Source organism: Equus przewalskii, chromosome 18 (assembly GCF_037783145.1).
Source record: "Equus przewalskii isolate Varuska chromosome 18, EquPr2, whole genome shotgun sequence".
In the NCBI taxonomy this organism is placed as follows: Eukaryota; Metazoa; Chordata; class Mammalia; order Perissodactyla; family Equidae; genus Equus; species Equus przewalskii.
In genome coordinates, this window is record NC_091848.1 from 26,154,609 (window position 1) to 26,167,478 (window position 12,870).

General features: G+C 43.7%; 1 protein-coding gene across 7 annotated transcripts in view; it reads right to left on the minus strand.

The window, feature by feature from the left end:
- The window catches only part of DGKG (diacylglycerol kinase gamma), a 236,133-nt gene that overhangs the window by 157,548 nt on the left and 65,715 nt on the right, over positions 1-12,870 (minus strand). For all 7 annotated transcript variants that reach the window (XM_070582487.1, XM_070582490.1, XM_070582486.1 and 4 more), the window contains one exon: positions 9,889-10,203. In XM_070582487.1, the coding sequence (XP_070438588.1) occupies positions 9,889-9,955 (67 nt within the window). In that variant the 5' untranslated portion in view covers positions 9,956-10,203. The remainder of the gene's footprint in view (positions 1-9,888; positions 10,204-12,870) is intronic.

The following is a 12,870-nucleotide window of genomic DNA, read 5'->3' on the forward strand; positions in this document are numbered from 1 at the left end:
ACCAGGATAGTGATTTCACTTGGGTTTATACTCTTTTAATGTTATTAATGTTATTGTCACATTTTGGAGATTCCACAGTTCATCCTAGCAGAAATCCTTTGGTTTTAAGTGCAATTGATCTAATCCTGCTTTATATTTAAATGTATGAGAATATATATATATATATATATATATATATACATACTTATACACACTTATGTGTATGTATAAATATATAAAAACATATGCACATATATTCATCATATGTTCACATTCAAGTAAACAAGTTTTAAAAAGAAAAAAACACAGAAGGCGTTTATTTTAAAATTTCTGATTAATAGACTAAAATTAAATGGAAAAAAAATAATCCAAGAGATTTCTGGCTCCTAGATTTCCATGAAGGGTGTTCCTCACCACATGTTTACTTTAATTTGTTCCATAGGTTTTTATGAGCTCATAGCATAAACACATTCCCCTTTTAGAAAAAGGAAACTAGCTAACTCTCAAATTTGATAGCTATACTTTCTCCTTGGATGTCCTTTGATACTTTTCCACAGTTTTCTTCTCAACAGATTTTTGGGCTGGGTTTCTCTTTCCATGAGGGGGTACTGCTTCATTCTGTTTTGTCTTAAGACAGTTAGGAACAATGAGTGGCTTCTGCAGAGCATTCCCGATCTGACTTCTGGCTCCACCTGTGGGCCCAATAGCACAGCCTCAGTAGAGAACTCCCTGTCAAAGCCTGTATGGTAACACCACCAGCAGACTCAGAGGAGATCGAATTCCATGTACAAAGTAGGGCCATGTCCACAGTTCTTTACAACAACTCCTACTTTGTTGAGTGCTTACTATACGCTAAGCACTGTACCAGTCATCTTAATTATGTTATTTAAATCTTCACAACTACCCTCTTATGTAATAATTATCCCTATTTTAGAGAAGGGGAAACTGAGGTATACAGAATTTAAGTGATTCTTTCAAGGCCACACAGCCAGCGAGGGGTCACTCATTTTTAACATATCTAATAATGTGACATAGCTATTAGATTCACTGGATACAGGACCACTGGTAACTCAGAAGATAAGGCCCTTCCTCTATGACAGTGGCTCTCCAATCTGGCTGCACGTTAGAATCACCTCAGGACCCCTGTACACACTGAAACCCAGGCCTCACCCCAGACCAATTAAGTCAGCATCTCTTGGAGAACCCAGGAATCAGTATATTTCAAAGCTTCCTGGGGGTTCAAATGTACAGTCAAGGCTGAGAACTGCTGTCCTACGATGTAACTATATTGCTAGAAATGAAGACTGGCTTAAGAAGCAGCTGAACTTGTTGGATAATGACTGCAAAAGGAAGAAAGTTTATAACTCTGCTAAACCTAAAATCACTGTGCTTGGCAGACACTCCTCATTGCTTAAGTGAACAGCACTAAAGAACTCCAACCAACAGGTCAATTATTCAGCTGCGTGGCAAGGCAGCAGTCTGTCTCGCATTAGCCCACACTGGCAGGACCATCAGGATGCAGTTTTACCCCAAATCAGGACTGCAGAAGGCTCTTCTCTGGGACCAAGGTCATGAGTGGTAACAACTATCGTAAGAAGTTTCAATCCAAAATTGTCTCTTTATGCTTTATGTGCCAAGAATTCTGGGATCTTAACCAAGCACTTGCTCCTGGTGTTTGAACAAATTCAGAGCCTTTTTAAGGAGAAAATTTGGCCCTACTCACAAGCACCTTTGCTGCCACATTTGTGTGGAACAGAGATGCCCTCTGTCTGAACAAGCAGACAAATCAGGAGCTTCAGTGTTTACAGCAGAACATCAGCTTACTGAACCAGAACCCAAAGTTTATGGACCATTTTCTAGGGAAGAACACTGAGTGGCTGAGCACTAGTCAGACTGTTAAACTTTGAAATAACTGTAAGTCAACATTTTCCAGAGTGAATCCGAAAACCTACAGATGAGAGTGAAATTCTTATTTAAGGTGCATGATCACTCTCTATTCCTCAACATTCCCTAAGAGAGTCTCAAACTGTAACATGCATATGAATTGCCTGGGGATCAGGTTTAAATGCAGATTCTGATTCAGTAGGTGCAGGTCAGGCCCTGAGATTCTATATTTCAAATGAGATCCTCGGTGACACCAATTATGCAGGTCCATAGAGCTCATTTTTGATGAGCAGACCTTAAGCAACATTCTTATACATCTGTGGCGGACAAGTAAGGCTTGTCTGTCACAACATGGAAAAAACATGATTCTGAGGCAGGAGGGACATATTCCACAGATTAGGAAGACCATAAATGACTCTCAACCCAAGGAGAGAAAGACACAGAAAGGGGAGAAGGGAAAGTAGGCACATGAGGGGAAAAAAACCCAACCTAGATTAGATTTTCCTTCTTCTGATGAAGGCTGGGATATATGAATAAGTTTTCTAAGTACACTAGGGAGTCAAGAATACAGTGAGATTCACAAAAGCAAGAATGGGGTTTCCAAAGGGTCCTGGATACACAGAGGATGATGTCAGAATAGAGATGCCAGGGCCAGGAGCACTGCACTAAAAGGTCCACCTTTTCAGATGGAAGGAATCAAGACCCAGAGTGGAATGTGGGAAGTACACGTAAGAAGTCCCTCTTTATAAGCATTGACACATTCTCCCACTTACACTTCTTTTCCTGTTCACTGTCTAGCCCCAGCATGTAGCCCGTTGCCTGATGTTCAATAAAGATTTATGGAACAAATGAGGGCTAGAAAAGGAATTAGGCTTGTCATGCTTGTCTCATATGTCTTATATTCCCAGGGACATAGGGAGACAAGGTAGACCAGTGGTTTTCAACCTTGGCTGCATGTTGGAATCAACTGAGGAGCTTTAAAAACTGCTGATGCCTGCATCCCGTGCCTACAGGTTATGATTGAATGGTGCAGGGGTGGGTATGTGTGTGGGCAGGGCACGGGAAGTGTTCTAAACCTCCCAGGTGATTCCAGTGTGCAGCCAAGGCTGAGAACCCTTGAGGCCCGTCACACTAACTACAGGGGAGAACCTGTGGAAGTGATGGCTCTGCCACTGTGTTACATATAGAATAAGAGAAAAGATTCTGCCTTGAAGCAAAGGGAATTTTGGCTGATGTAAGAAAACCCTCTTTAGGATACTAAGATTTTCTGATTCAGCATATTGATCTGAATGACTGGTATGGCTTATTGGTATAAGTAAAACTTGTATTGCTAGCAAGAGTTCCTACTTTTTCTCCAAATAATTTGGCTTTATCAACCATATTTCAAGCAAAGGTGGAGGAATGGATCAGACAACCAGTACCTTCTTGCAACTAAAAGTGTGGATCCTATACCAGCAGCATCAGCATTACCTGAGAGCTTGTTACGAATGCAGACTCTCAGAACTACCCCAGACCGACTGATTCAGAATCTACATTTTAACAAGATCTCCAGGAGATTCAAGTGCACGTTCAAATTTGAGAGCCATTGTAGAAGTCTCTCCCTATCCATAGATTCTGTGACTGCCTGTGGGCGGAGTCCCAGTCACCACTAATGAAAGGAAGTCCAGCTGTGCTAAAAGAGTGTGGGTGAGAAACAGCTGTGGTTATCCCTTCCAAGATGGAAGCAACTAGATGTGATTCTTTGTGTGCCCAGGACTCCAGGAGCATTTGATTAACTCACTCAACTGGCCAATATAAATAGCAAGCTTTCAATGAAACTTGCTTAGAGCCTTACATTGTTCTGCAAATCAGTCCTAAACATTTTCTCTGACTCCCATATTAACACTGACAGATTTGAATGTTGAGCTGTAAATTACCTACATCTTAAAGTCAGAAACTTTGCCTTGATCTGATTCTAATGAAATATAATTCTGAATAGCACAATTTACTGATTCTTTCTCTTTAAATGTACTTCAAAATTTTGCTCTGTTATAATTTAATCAACATATATGTGTGTGTGTGTGCGTATATATATATATATATATATATACATATATATTTTTTTTTAACCAACATATGGTTGAAGGTTGAGCTCTAGTGGATACTTTTTGTTTAATTTGTTGGAACCGAATTGAAGCAAATAATTTGACCTGGAATTAAGAATTTTGTCTTTAATTCTTACTCTGCCACTGACCTTGTGAGTGACCTTGGGCAAGTCACTGAGGTCTTCTGGACTCAGCATTCTCACCTGTGAAATGGGCAGTAGTTGGATTTGATGATGGCCGAAATCTCTCCCAGCTTTAAAAAGTCTACCAGATCAAGCATCCACTGGCTGATACAGTTTGGTTTAATTTCTTAGAGAATTAAAAGTCAAAACTGATGCTTTATCAATTTTTTCCTTTTTTCTCTTTCTGTATAAGCTGATAGTTTCCGTCCTTGATAAATCATGGAAAAAAATTGAGGAAAAAAATCCCCTCCCCTAAATGTCAGGATTAGACAGACAATAAGCCAATTATATCGCTGAAGCTGTTGGGGGAGGGTCAGTAGGAGGCATCCTCACATGCTCGTGTCCTCTGAGGTGGAAAAGAAACCTGTTTAAATATAGAAAATAAGTATTGGAAGAGCTAAGGAAGGTCATTTGGTCAACTGGTCACTGACGCTCTAATCTCCCCTATAGTGTCTCAGCCAACTCTGCCCAGGCAGTTCCAGGGAAAGAAAACTCAGTTGCTTTTAAGTCAATTCTGTTCCATCTTGGGCAAATTTGACCATTAGGAATAAATTTATTCCTTATTTTAAACCAAAGTCTTTCTTCTGTTGATATCCTCCCATTAATCTTAGGGCTAATTCAAAATTAATTTGAAGCCATTCAAACTTAACACCTCCTCCCACAATAGCAGTGTAGCTATTTTAATACAACCGGCTCTCCCTCGCCTTCCCTGAGCTTTTCCTTCTGCAGCAAATACGCATAGTATTTTCAGCCACTTCTTTATAACCAGGCTGTGAGGTCCTTCACTATGCTGATGGTACTCCTCAAACAAGTTCCAGTTTGTCCATGTTCACTGTAAACTATAGCGCCCAGAAATAAATTCAGTTTTCTAGAGAAGTCTGAACAGAGTTGGGTAGAATGTAGATATCAGTTTGCCTTACTAGACATTATTAGTCTATTAATATAGCCTTAGGTGACAATCAGTGGTTTGGTTAAATAAAATAATGTATATGTATTCAAAAGAATTCTCTGAAACCGCCGAAAACCATGCTTCTTCTAAGTATTAAATGATAGAGAACACTTCATGATACATTGTGTGCTAGCTGGTCTTCAGAGATGGCCATCATCAGTCTTCCCCTCCCCGTGTGAGATATGGGGTCCATTCCTCTGGCCCATTGAACCCAGGCCAGGCCTGTGATTGCTTTGACCAACTGGATGAGGACAGAGTTCCATTCTAGGACCTATGATCCCAGGGGTTAAAAAGGCCCAGAAGCTGCTGCTCTTCTGCTTTTGGAGCTCTGAGCCACATGCAAGAAATCCAGACTACTTTGCTGGAGAGAGAGGCCACTTGGTGAAGCCCTTGGAGATGATAAAGTGCTTGGCAAAAGAGGTCCCATGGAGGGAGACTGAGGTACCATCATGTGAGCACATAAGCCATGCTGGCTCATGTGAGTCATCCCACCTGAAGCCCCAAACATTTTAGGGCAGGGGCTAGCCACCCCTGCTGTGCCCTGGCCAGATTCCTGAGGCACAGAATTGTGGGAAAAAACAAAATGGTTGTTTTAACCCACCAAGTTTTGAAGTTGTTTTGATGCAACAGTAGATAACTGAAACATATCATCAGGGTAAAGAAAACAGCATGCAAAATAGTCAAACATGTTTGGTTTTTAAATATGTATAATTGTTTATGTGTATGTGTATTTTAATATTTATATTTATATACAAACATGTTAGTAGTGGTTATCACTGGGAGATAGGGTCATGGGTAACTTTAAATATCATCTTTCTGTTTTTCAAAATTATGCTTGTTTTTATTTTGTAACAAAAATTTCTTAATATTTCATTACCTTTTTTGACAAATATTTTATACTATTGATCCACATTAAGGTTACTGTAAACTATATATATATTTAAATATATATGTGTTTATGTACGTATGTATACATATAAAATAAATATATATGTCTCTAAGGGCAGTTTTAACATGGCTTCTCCCCAAATAAAAGGCCACCAGAGAAGGTGCAGGGTTTATGCTATGTAAACAGAACATACCAAGAGCCTCTTGTCTCGAAATTCTTGGCCTCTCCTACCTGGTAATCCCACTGGAGAAAGTTCCGAATTCTCAGGCCGTACACTTCAGCTACTCTGCTGTTGTAAAGCTCCTGTTTGTATGGTTAAGGAAGAGCAGTTGCTATGGCAACGCAATCTGACTGAAAACCAGAATGTGTCTAAAATTGGTAGAAGTGCCTTTTTCAGGGTTTCCTCAGAGGCTTAATCATTTTCCAAGAATTGTATCTTTTTTTCCCTCTCCTGTTAGGACAACAGAGCTAGCACCCCTTGTCCAGTCCTGGGACATGGACAAAATGAGGAAAGGTCAGAGGAGAAGAAAGCTGATGGTTGGAAAAAAGACCCAAACCACAAAGGAGCCATTTCCTACCAAATACTCTGGTTTCTTTTCACCCCTTGACTCCTTGATTGCGCTGCCACATTTGGACCCCTCCAGCCCTTCGCTCCCTCAATCCTGTAGTCTTTTTTCCCTAGTTGTCTTTCTAGTTCTTCTCTCTGTGTCTTCTTCTGCCTCCTCTTTCTCTGACCCCCAAGTGGAGGCACACACTAAGGCCCACTCTCCATCCTCTCATTTCTCTCCTCACATTCTTGCTCTCTGAAGTGACTTCATTCCTATTTTTTTCTTTCCTTGCTGTCTCCACACAAGGATTCCCAAGTCAAAGCTGGAGTCTTACCCCTCATCTCCACCCACATCCCGCCACAACCCTCCCGGGGCGCACGTGACGTCTCACTTGGAAAGCAGCATCCCTGGGATGGGGTCCTACTTATCTTTCCACTTCTTGCCCTGACTGCCCCCACACCACCCACCAACATGCGCTCTACGCTCCCAGCCCAGAACTGCTTGTGGTTCTCAGAAGCTACCTTGATGACTCTCTCACCTCCCTGTCTTGCCCAAGCCACTTCCTCTGCCTGGAATGCCCTCTCCTTTCTCCCTCCTTCTAGTGTTTCTGGAGTCTGGAAACAACACCTATATGAGGAATTCTCTCACCAGGCTGGGCTAGGTCTCCTCCTTTGTGTTCCCCACTCTTTACCACCTGTCGTACTGAGCATCATTGTTTGAGTCCTATCTGTCTTTCCCACTAGGCTGTGGGCTCTTTGAGGGCAGGCACTGCATCATTCATGCTGGTTCCCTGGGGCCTGGCACTTATGAATGCATACGTGGATGTGTCTTCACCATCTCAAAATCAACATTCCCAAACGGTGCCCACCAGCTGTGCATCCTAAGGTCATCATTTTCCACAGATTCATGGGCTTTGAGTATCTTTGCTGGCTTTCTTTTGTTCCATAAGCTTTGATGATTCTTCCACCACAATTTTCCACAAACTAGCATTTGTTCCTTACCACATTTACCATCTTAGCTTTGGTCCTCAGCTTGGACTAGATTTAATGCAAACGACCCCACCTGAGCTCCCTGATCTGGTAGCTTCCTCATCCAGGCCACCTTGAACATAGCCACCAGATTTATGTCTTTAAATTTTGTCACCTTAGTCCAAAGGCCACACTTTGACATTCATAACCCAAGGCCTCCTGCTGTCCCCATCCCTTCTGTGTCCTCCTCCTCCTCCTCCTGCTTCTTCTCTCCATCTAGCCCAGAAGTTCTCCTTACCACCCTATACACACTCTCTCCCTTCCTGCCCCTCTACTGCTGCTTCCATTGTTTCTACACCCCTCCTCCACCATTCACTGCTCACGTTTTAAACTTCTTTCCTTCCTAGAGTTCATCCAGTTAAATCCTCTGTTATAGGTTAAATTATATCTCCCCCAAATTCATAAGTTGAAATCCTAACCCCTGGTACCTCAGAATGTGCCCTTATTTGGAAATAGGGTCATCACAGAGTTAATTAGTTAAGACGAGGTCACACTGGAGTAGGGTTGGTCCAATCCAATATAAGTGTGTCCATATAAAAAGGGAAATTTGGACACTGAGACATGCATACAGGGAGAACACCATGTGAAGAGACACAGAGAAGACAGCCATCGATAAGCCAAGGAGACAGGCCTGGAGCAGCTTCTTCCTTCACAGCCAGTAGAAGGAGCCAACTCTGCCAACACTTTGATTTTGGATGTCCAGCCTCCAGAACTGTGAGACACTTTCTGTTGTTCTAAGCCACCTAGGTTGTAGTACTTTGTCACAATAGCCTAGAAACTAATAGACCTCCCCATATCAATTTCCCCAGCTTTAAATTCCCTTCTCGTTTATGGCTCAGTTTAGCCAGCTGTGCCAGAGGTGTTTGCCCGCTGCCTTAAACCCGTTCTCTGCTTGTGTGATGGGCACATTTCTGAGTCCCTAACAAGATTCTGATTCCTCAAGGGCAAGCTTTTTCTTTGTGCTTCTTTTTCATCCCTGACAGGGCCTGGTACTTTGCTGACCTACTGAGCAAGCTGAATTAAATGGAGTTTACCCTGGAGGGTGATTCCTTGCTCCTTGTCAGTATATTATGAGTTTCTCCAAACCCATTGTGGTCAGACAAGAGGCCATGGGCTCCAGGGTACTGAGAGAGAGACTGGCCAGTAGCCCTAAGGGGCCCCTGTTGACCTTGGGGAGCATATGGAGTCATGGGATCTGGAAGTGATCATAGGAAGAGATCATCTAGTCCAACTCTATCATTTTGGAGGAGAGGACACTGAGGTTCCAGAGGGTGAAGGGCTGTCACATCACAGAGAGCAAGAGTCAGAGCTGACACTTGAGCCCAATCCTGCGACTCCTCGACCAATGCTGTGGACAAGGGCTGCCTGCCTGCGGGAGGGGGCAGGCTGCCAAAAGGGCTTTTGGAGGACGACCCGGGAAAGCTCTATAGGGCAGGTCAACACATGGCAGGCCAAGTGATTTACAAAAGCACATGTACAACTAACGTGAAGGGAGAGACACTAGAATAAAAGGGTGGGGCCGGCAGTGCAGCTGGGGGCTCTGCAAGGCAAAGGGCTCTGCAAAAAGTCGGAGCCACTGCACAATCTGGGTGGTCATTCTGTGTGTGTGGAGTGCAGCGGTCAGTTGGTGTTCTACCACAGCCTGGGCAGATTCTCATCACTGTCAGGATTAGGAGTGGCCTGTTGGGGGGCACAGCTGTGTGAACGTCGGCCTCGCCACCACTGTGTCTTTACGTCTGAAATCATTCCTGGATGCAACTAATGAAATCAAGAGCCTCAAGCAAAAGCCCTGGCTTTTCTAGAACGAAGTCAAGAAAGACACGCATCAGAATTCTGCATCTTACCGAAAGATGGCCTTGGGTCCAAACACAAACGTATAGACAGTAAATGATTGAGTAACATTGTAACCATGCAGCCTGCAGCCCTTCAAAAATTCTGCTATAAAGAGGTTTTAGTGATCTGAGAAAATGCTTACAATTTTATGTCTTGTGGAAAACTCAGGCTAAAAAACAAAGGTATATTTAGGAACTCAACCACGTAAAGCAATATGCACAGGAGGGGAGTGTTCCAAAATATTCATAGAGGTTAGCTGTGACTTTTACTCTTTATTTTTTCCTCCTGTATATTCAAAATTTCTATGGCGGGTATGTATCATTTATAGAGTGTAAAGATCTTTGTGTTTTTATGTTTAAAGACACTAATTGTGTGTTTATAAGGAAATACAAGCTGTCAGTCCCCATCTCCCTCTCTGTGCCTTTGCAATGATCGTATTGCTCTGCTCTCCAGAAATGTTCTCCCCAACCAAGAGGAAATCCCACCCCAGATGGCTCAGTCCATTTACTCACATTCTGAATATTTCTGGAGTTGGTTAAATTCTTCTGGGGTGAGGGAGACCCAGCGTTCTTCACTCATCTTTAAGCTGGGTGTGAGCACTTGAGGCCAGGGACAGAGTTTTGTTCACCAGGGTGAAGCTGAGGCCCAGCCCAGGGTCTGGCTCATTGCAGGTATGCGATGGACGGGCCCTCCAGGAGACGTCTCCAGGACCCAAGTGTCTATGGCAGCAGCAGGCACCTCTCAGCCGATGAGGGAAGACCTCTGCTATTCCTCAGGCAACATCCTTCTACCTATAGTCAAGGTAAATTCAGAAATCCTTGCTCTTCCTGGGCAGAAGTAGAAAAGACATTGTGAATGAGAGTGTTAGAGCACATAAGTCATCTTTTTTATATTAAAAAACTCCCAAATGTTCTATAGGAGGCGATGGGTCTCAAGGGAGGGATATCCCCTCAGGGAAGCCTGAAGAACGCAGAGAGATCAAACCAGCACACTCCAGACTGTTCTCTGGCTGGGGTGGGGGTCAGGTGATATGAATAGGTAGCCAATCTCATAAACTCTGGAAAATTTTAAATGTCTTATGTGAGAAGTGGTAGGAGGGCCACCTAAGGACATCCTCAAGCCGTGAAAATGCCTCAGGCTTTCGGATGGTTCATGAGTAAGTACAGGGACAGTACCTTGTGGTGTGATTTGAAAGGTGAGCATTCTCTCCTCCACTGATTTCTAAATTCCTCCATCAGAGCTGCCTACCTTCCTTGCACGAGTCACTCTGGAAATTCAAATACTCCCCAAGGCTGGTTAACATCCTAGCCTCAAAGCAGTTCTCTTTCCTCTCAGAACCATAAAAAAGCGGTTAGAGCGAGGGAAGGGGATGGATTCAGACAAACACTTAGAATCTTTTCCTTTCAGCCCCTCCTAGCACGGTGGCTCCGTTAGTCATACCATCAGTCATTAAATCAGATAAGTGGGTTGTGAAATTAACATGATGGGCTGAGACTAGCGCTTAAAAACATGAACTAGAAAAGCAAGATAGAAAGGAATGAAATAGAGTTGAATTAAGAGTGCATCTCCTTTCAGTTATACATACATATGTGTGTATACTGATCATAATGTAAAATGTATTTCTTTTTTTTTTTTTTGAGGAAGATTGGCCCTGAACTAACATCTGTTGCCAATCTTCCTCTTTTTTTTTCCCCCAAAGCCCCTGTACATGGTTATATTTCCTAGTTGCAAGTCATTCCAGTTGTTCTGTGTGGAATGCCACCACAGCATGGCTTGATGAGCAGTGTGTAGATCCGTGCCCAGGATCAGAACTGGAGAATCCCGGGCCGCCGAAGTGGAGCGTGTGAACATAACCACTCAGCCAAAGGGCCGGGCCCTAAACTGTATTTCTTATTCTGGGTTGAGGTTAAAAAAATGTTGGAAAGCCACCAATCTAATAGGAGGAGAAATAAAGACTGACGTTACCAAAGAACAAGCCCGGTTTCAATAAAACAGGATCCACTGTGGAGAGTCAGACTTCCAGGCAAGTTTGGGGAGCCTGGACCATATGTGGAATGATGGAGGAGCTGGAAGAGACGACCCAGTGAGGGGGCAGATTTGCATAGTTCTCTGGAGGAGCATAAAGTGTTGGTTGGTGTGCATCTGGAGGGCTGAACTAGAGTCGACGGAAGATGCCAGAGGGAGATTCTGGCTCTATAAGGAAGACCTTCCACCAGTCAGAGATCTCCAACAGCAGGTGGGAATACAAGGCAAGGGAGTAAGATGCCTGCATCCCTGGGAGCATCCAAGTTCTAATTCTCTCTTTAAAAAGTCCAATTCTTTCCTTAAGTCACCGGCCAACTGCATTCAGCTCCTCGGCACCTGCTCTCGGCAAGGTCCCCAGGGACCTAGTTGTCAAATCCAACAGGCACCTTTCAGGCCTGCCTTGCTTCATTTGCTCTCTCTGCAGCCTGTGCCATGGCAGGAAACAATTACCCTGAAACTCTCTCATCTTTCTGAGCGTTCTTCCTCAGTCTCCTTCTGTCTCTTCTTTTTGCCATCATTAAATACTGGTGTTTCCAAAATCCTCTCCTCAGCTCTCTCCTCACTCTACATCCCTTCCCTGAGGGATCTCCTCCACCTCTGCAGCTTCAATGATTCCCACGCATGCCGCTCCAGCCCTGAGCTCCCACAGTCCAGATCTGAATATTCAGTTCTCTACTGTCACTCTCTTGTACGTCCCAAATCACTCCAAATTGGCACCTTCCCATGCCCCCAGCCTGCGTCTCTTCTGCATCCTGGTTGTGCCCTGAGAAGAGCCAGTACCCAGGCCAGAGGCCTGATGCTCAGCTTAAGTCGTCCCTCTTTCTCTCCTGCCAAACCCAGGCACCAGGCCAGCGGTGTGACTGTCCATTGTGAATTCCCTCCTCTCCATCCCGCCAGCTGGTTCATTAACTCAGACCCTCATCTTTTCTTGCCTGGTCTCTAACAACAGCCTCCTGCTGGTCTCCCTGCCTTGGGTTTTGCTCTCCTCCTCTTGGTCTGCTCTAAACTGCCAACCAGATCACATCCTTCTTGGTAATAAAATTCTTCAGCAGTTTCTCTTGCCTATAGAATAAGGCATAATCTTTTCATGATACACAAAGCTCCTTATGATCTGGCCTCTGATTATCAGTTCAGTCCAAAAGCGAGGGGTGCCCTTTAGAAACATTTTCCTTCATACCAGGGATTTCAATATTACAACTGCTATTACCATTCTGCTGCTACTATTTAATGGAAACTTATTTTACACTGTGCTATAGGCTATGTATATATTTTCTAATTTAGTCCTCATAGCAGCCATGTAAATTAAGCATTGCCTTCCCCATTTTGTTTTTTCCTATGAGGAAGATTCACCCTGAGCTAACACCTGCCGCCAATCCCCCTGTTTTTGTCTGTGAGCCGCCACGACAGCATGGCCAATAACAGACGAGTGGTATAGGTCCATGCCTGGGAACTCAACCCTGCCCGCCAAA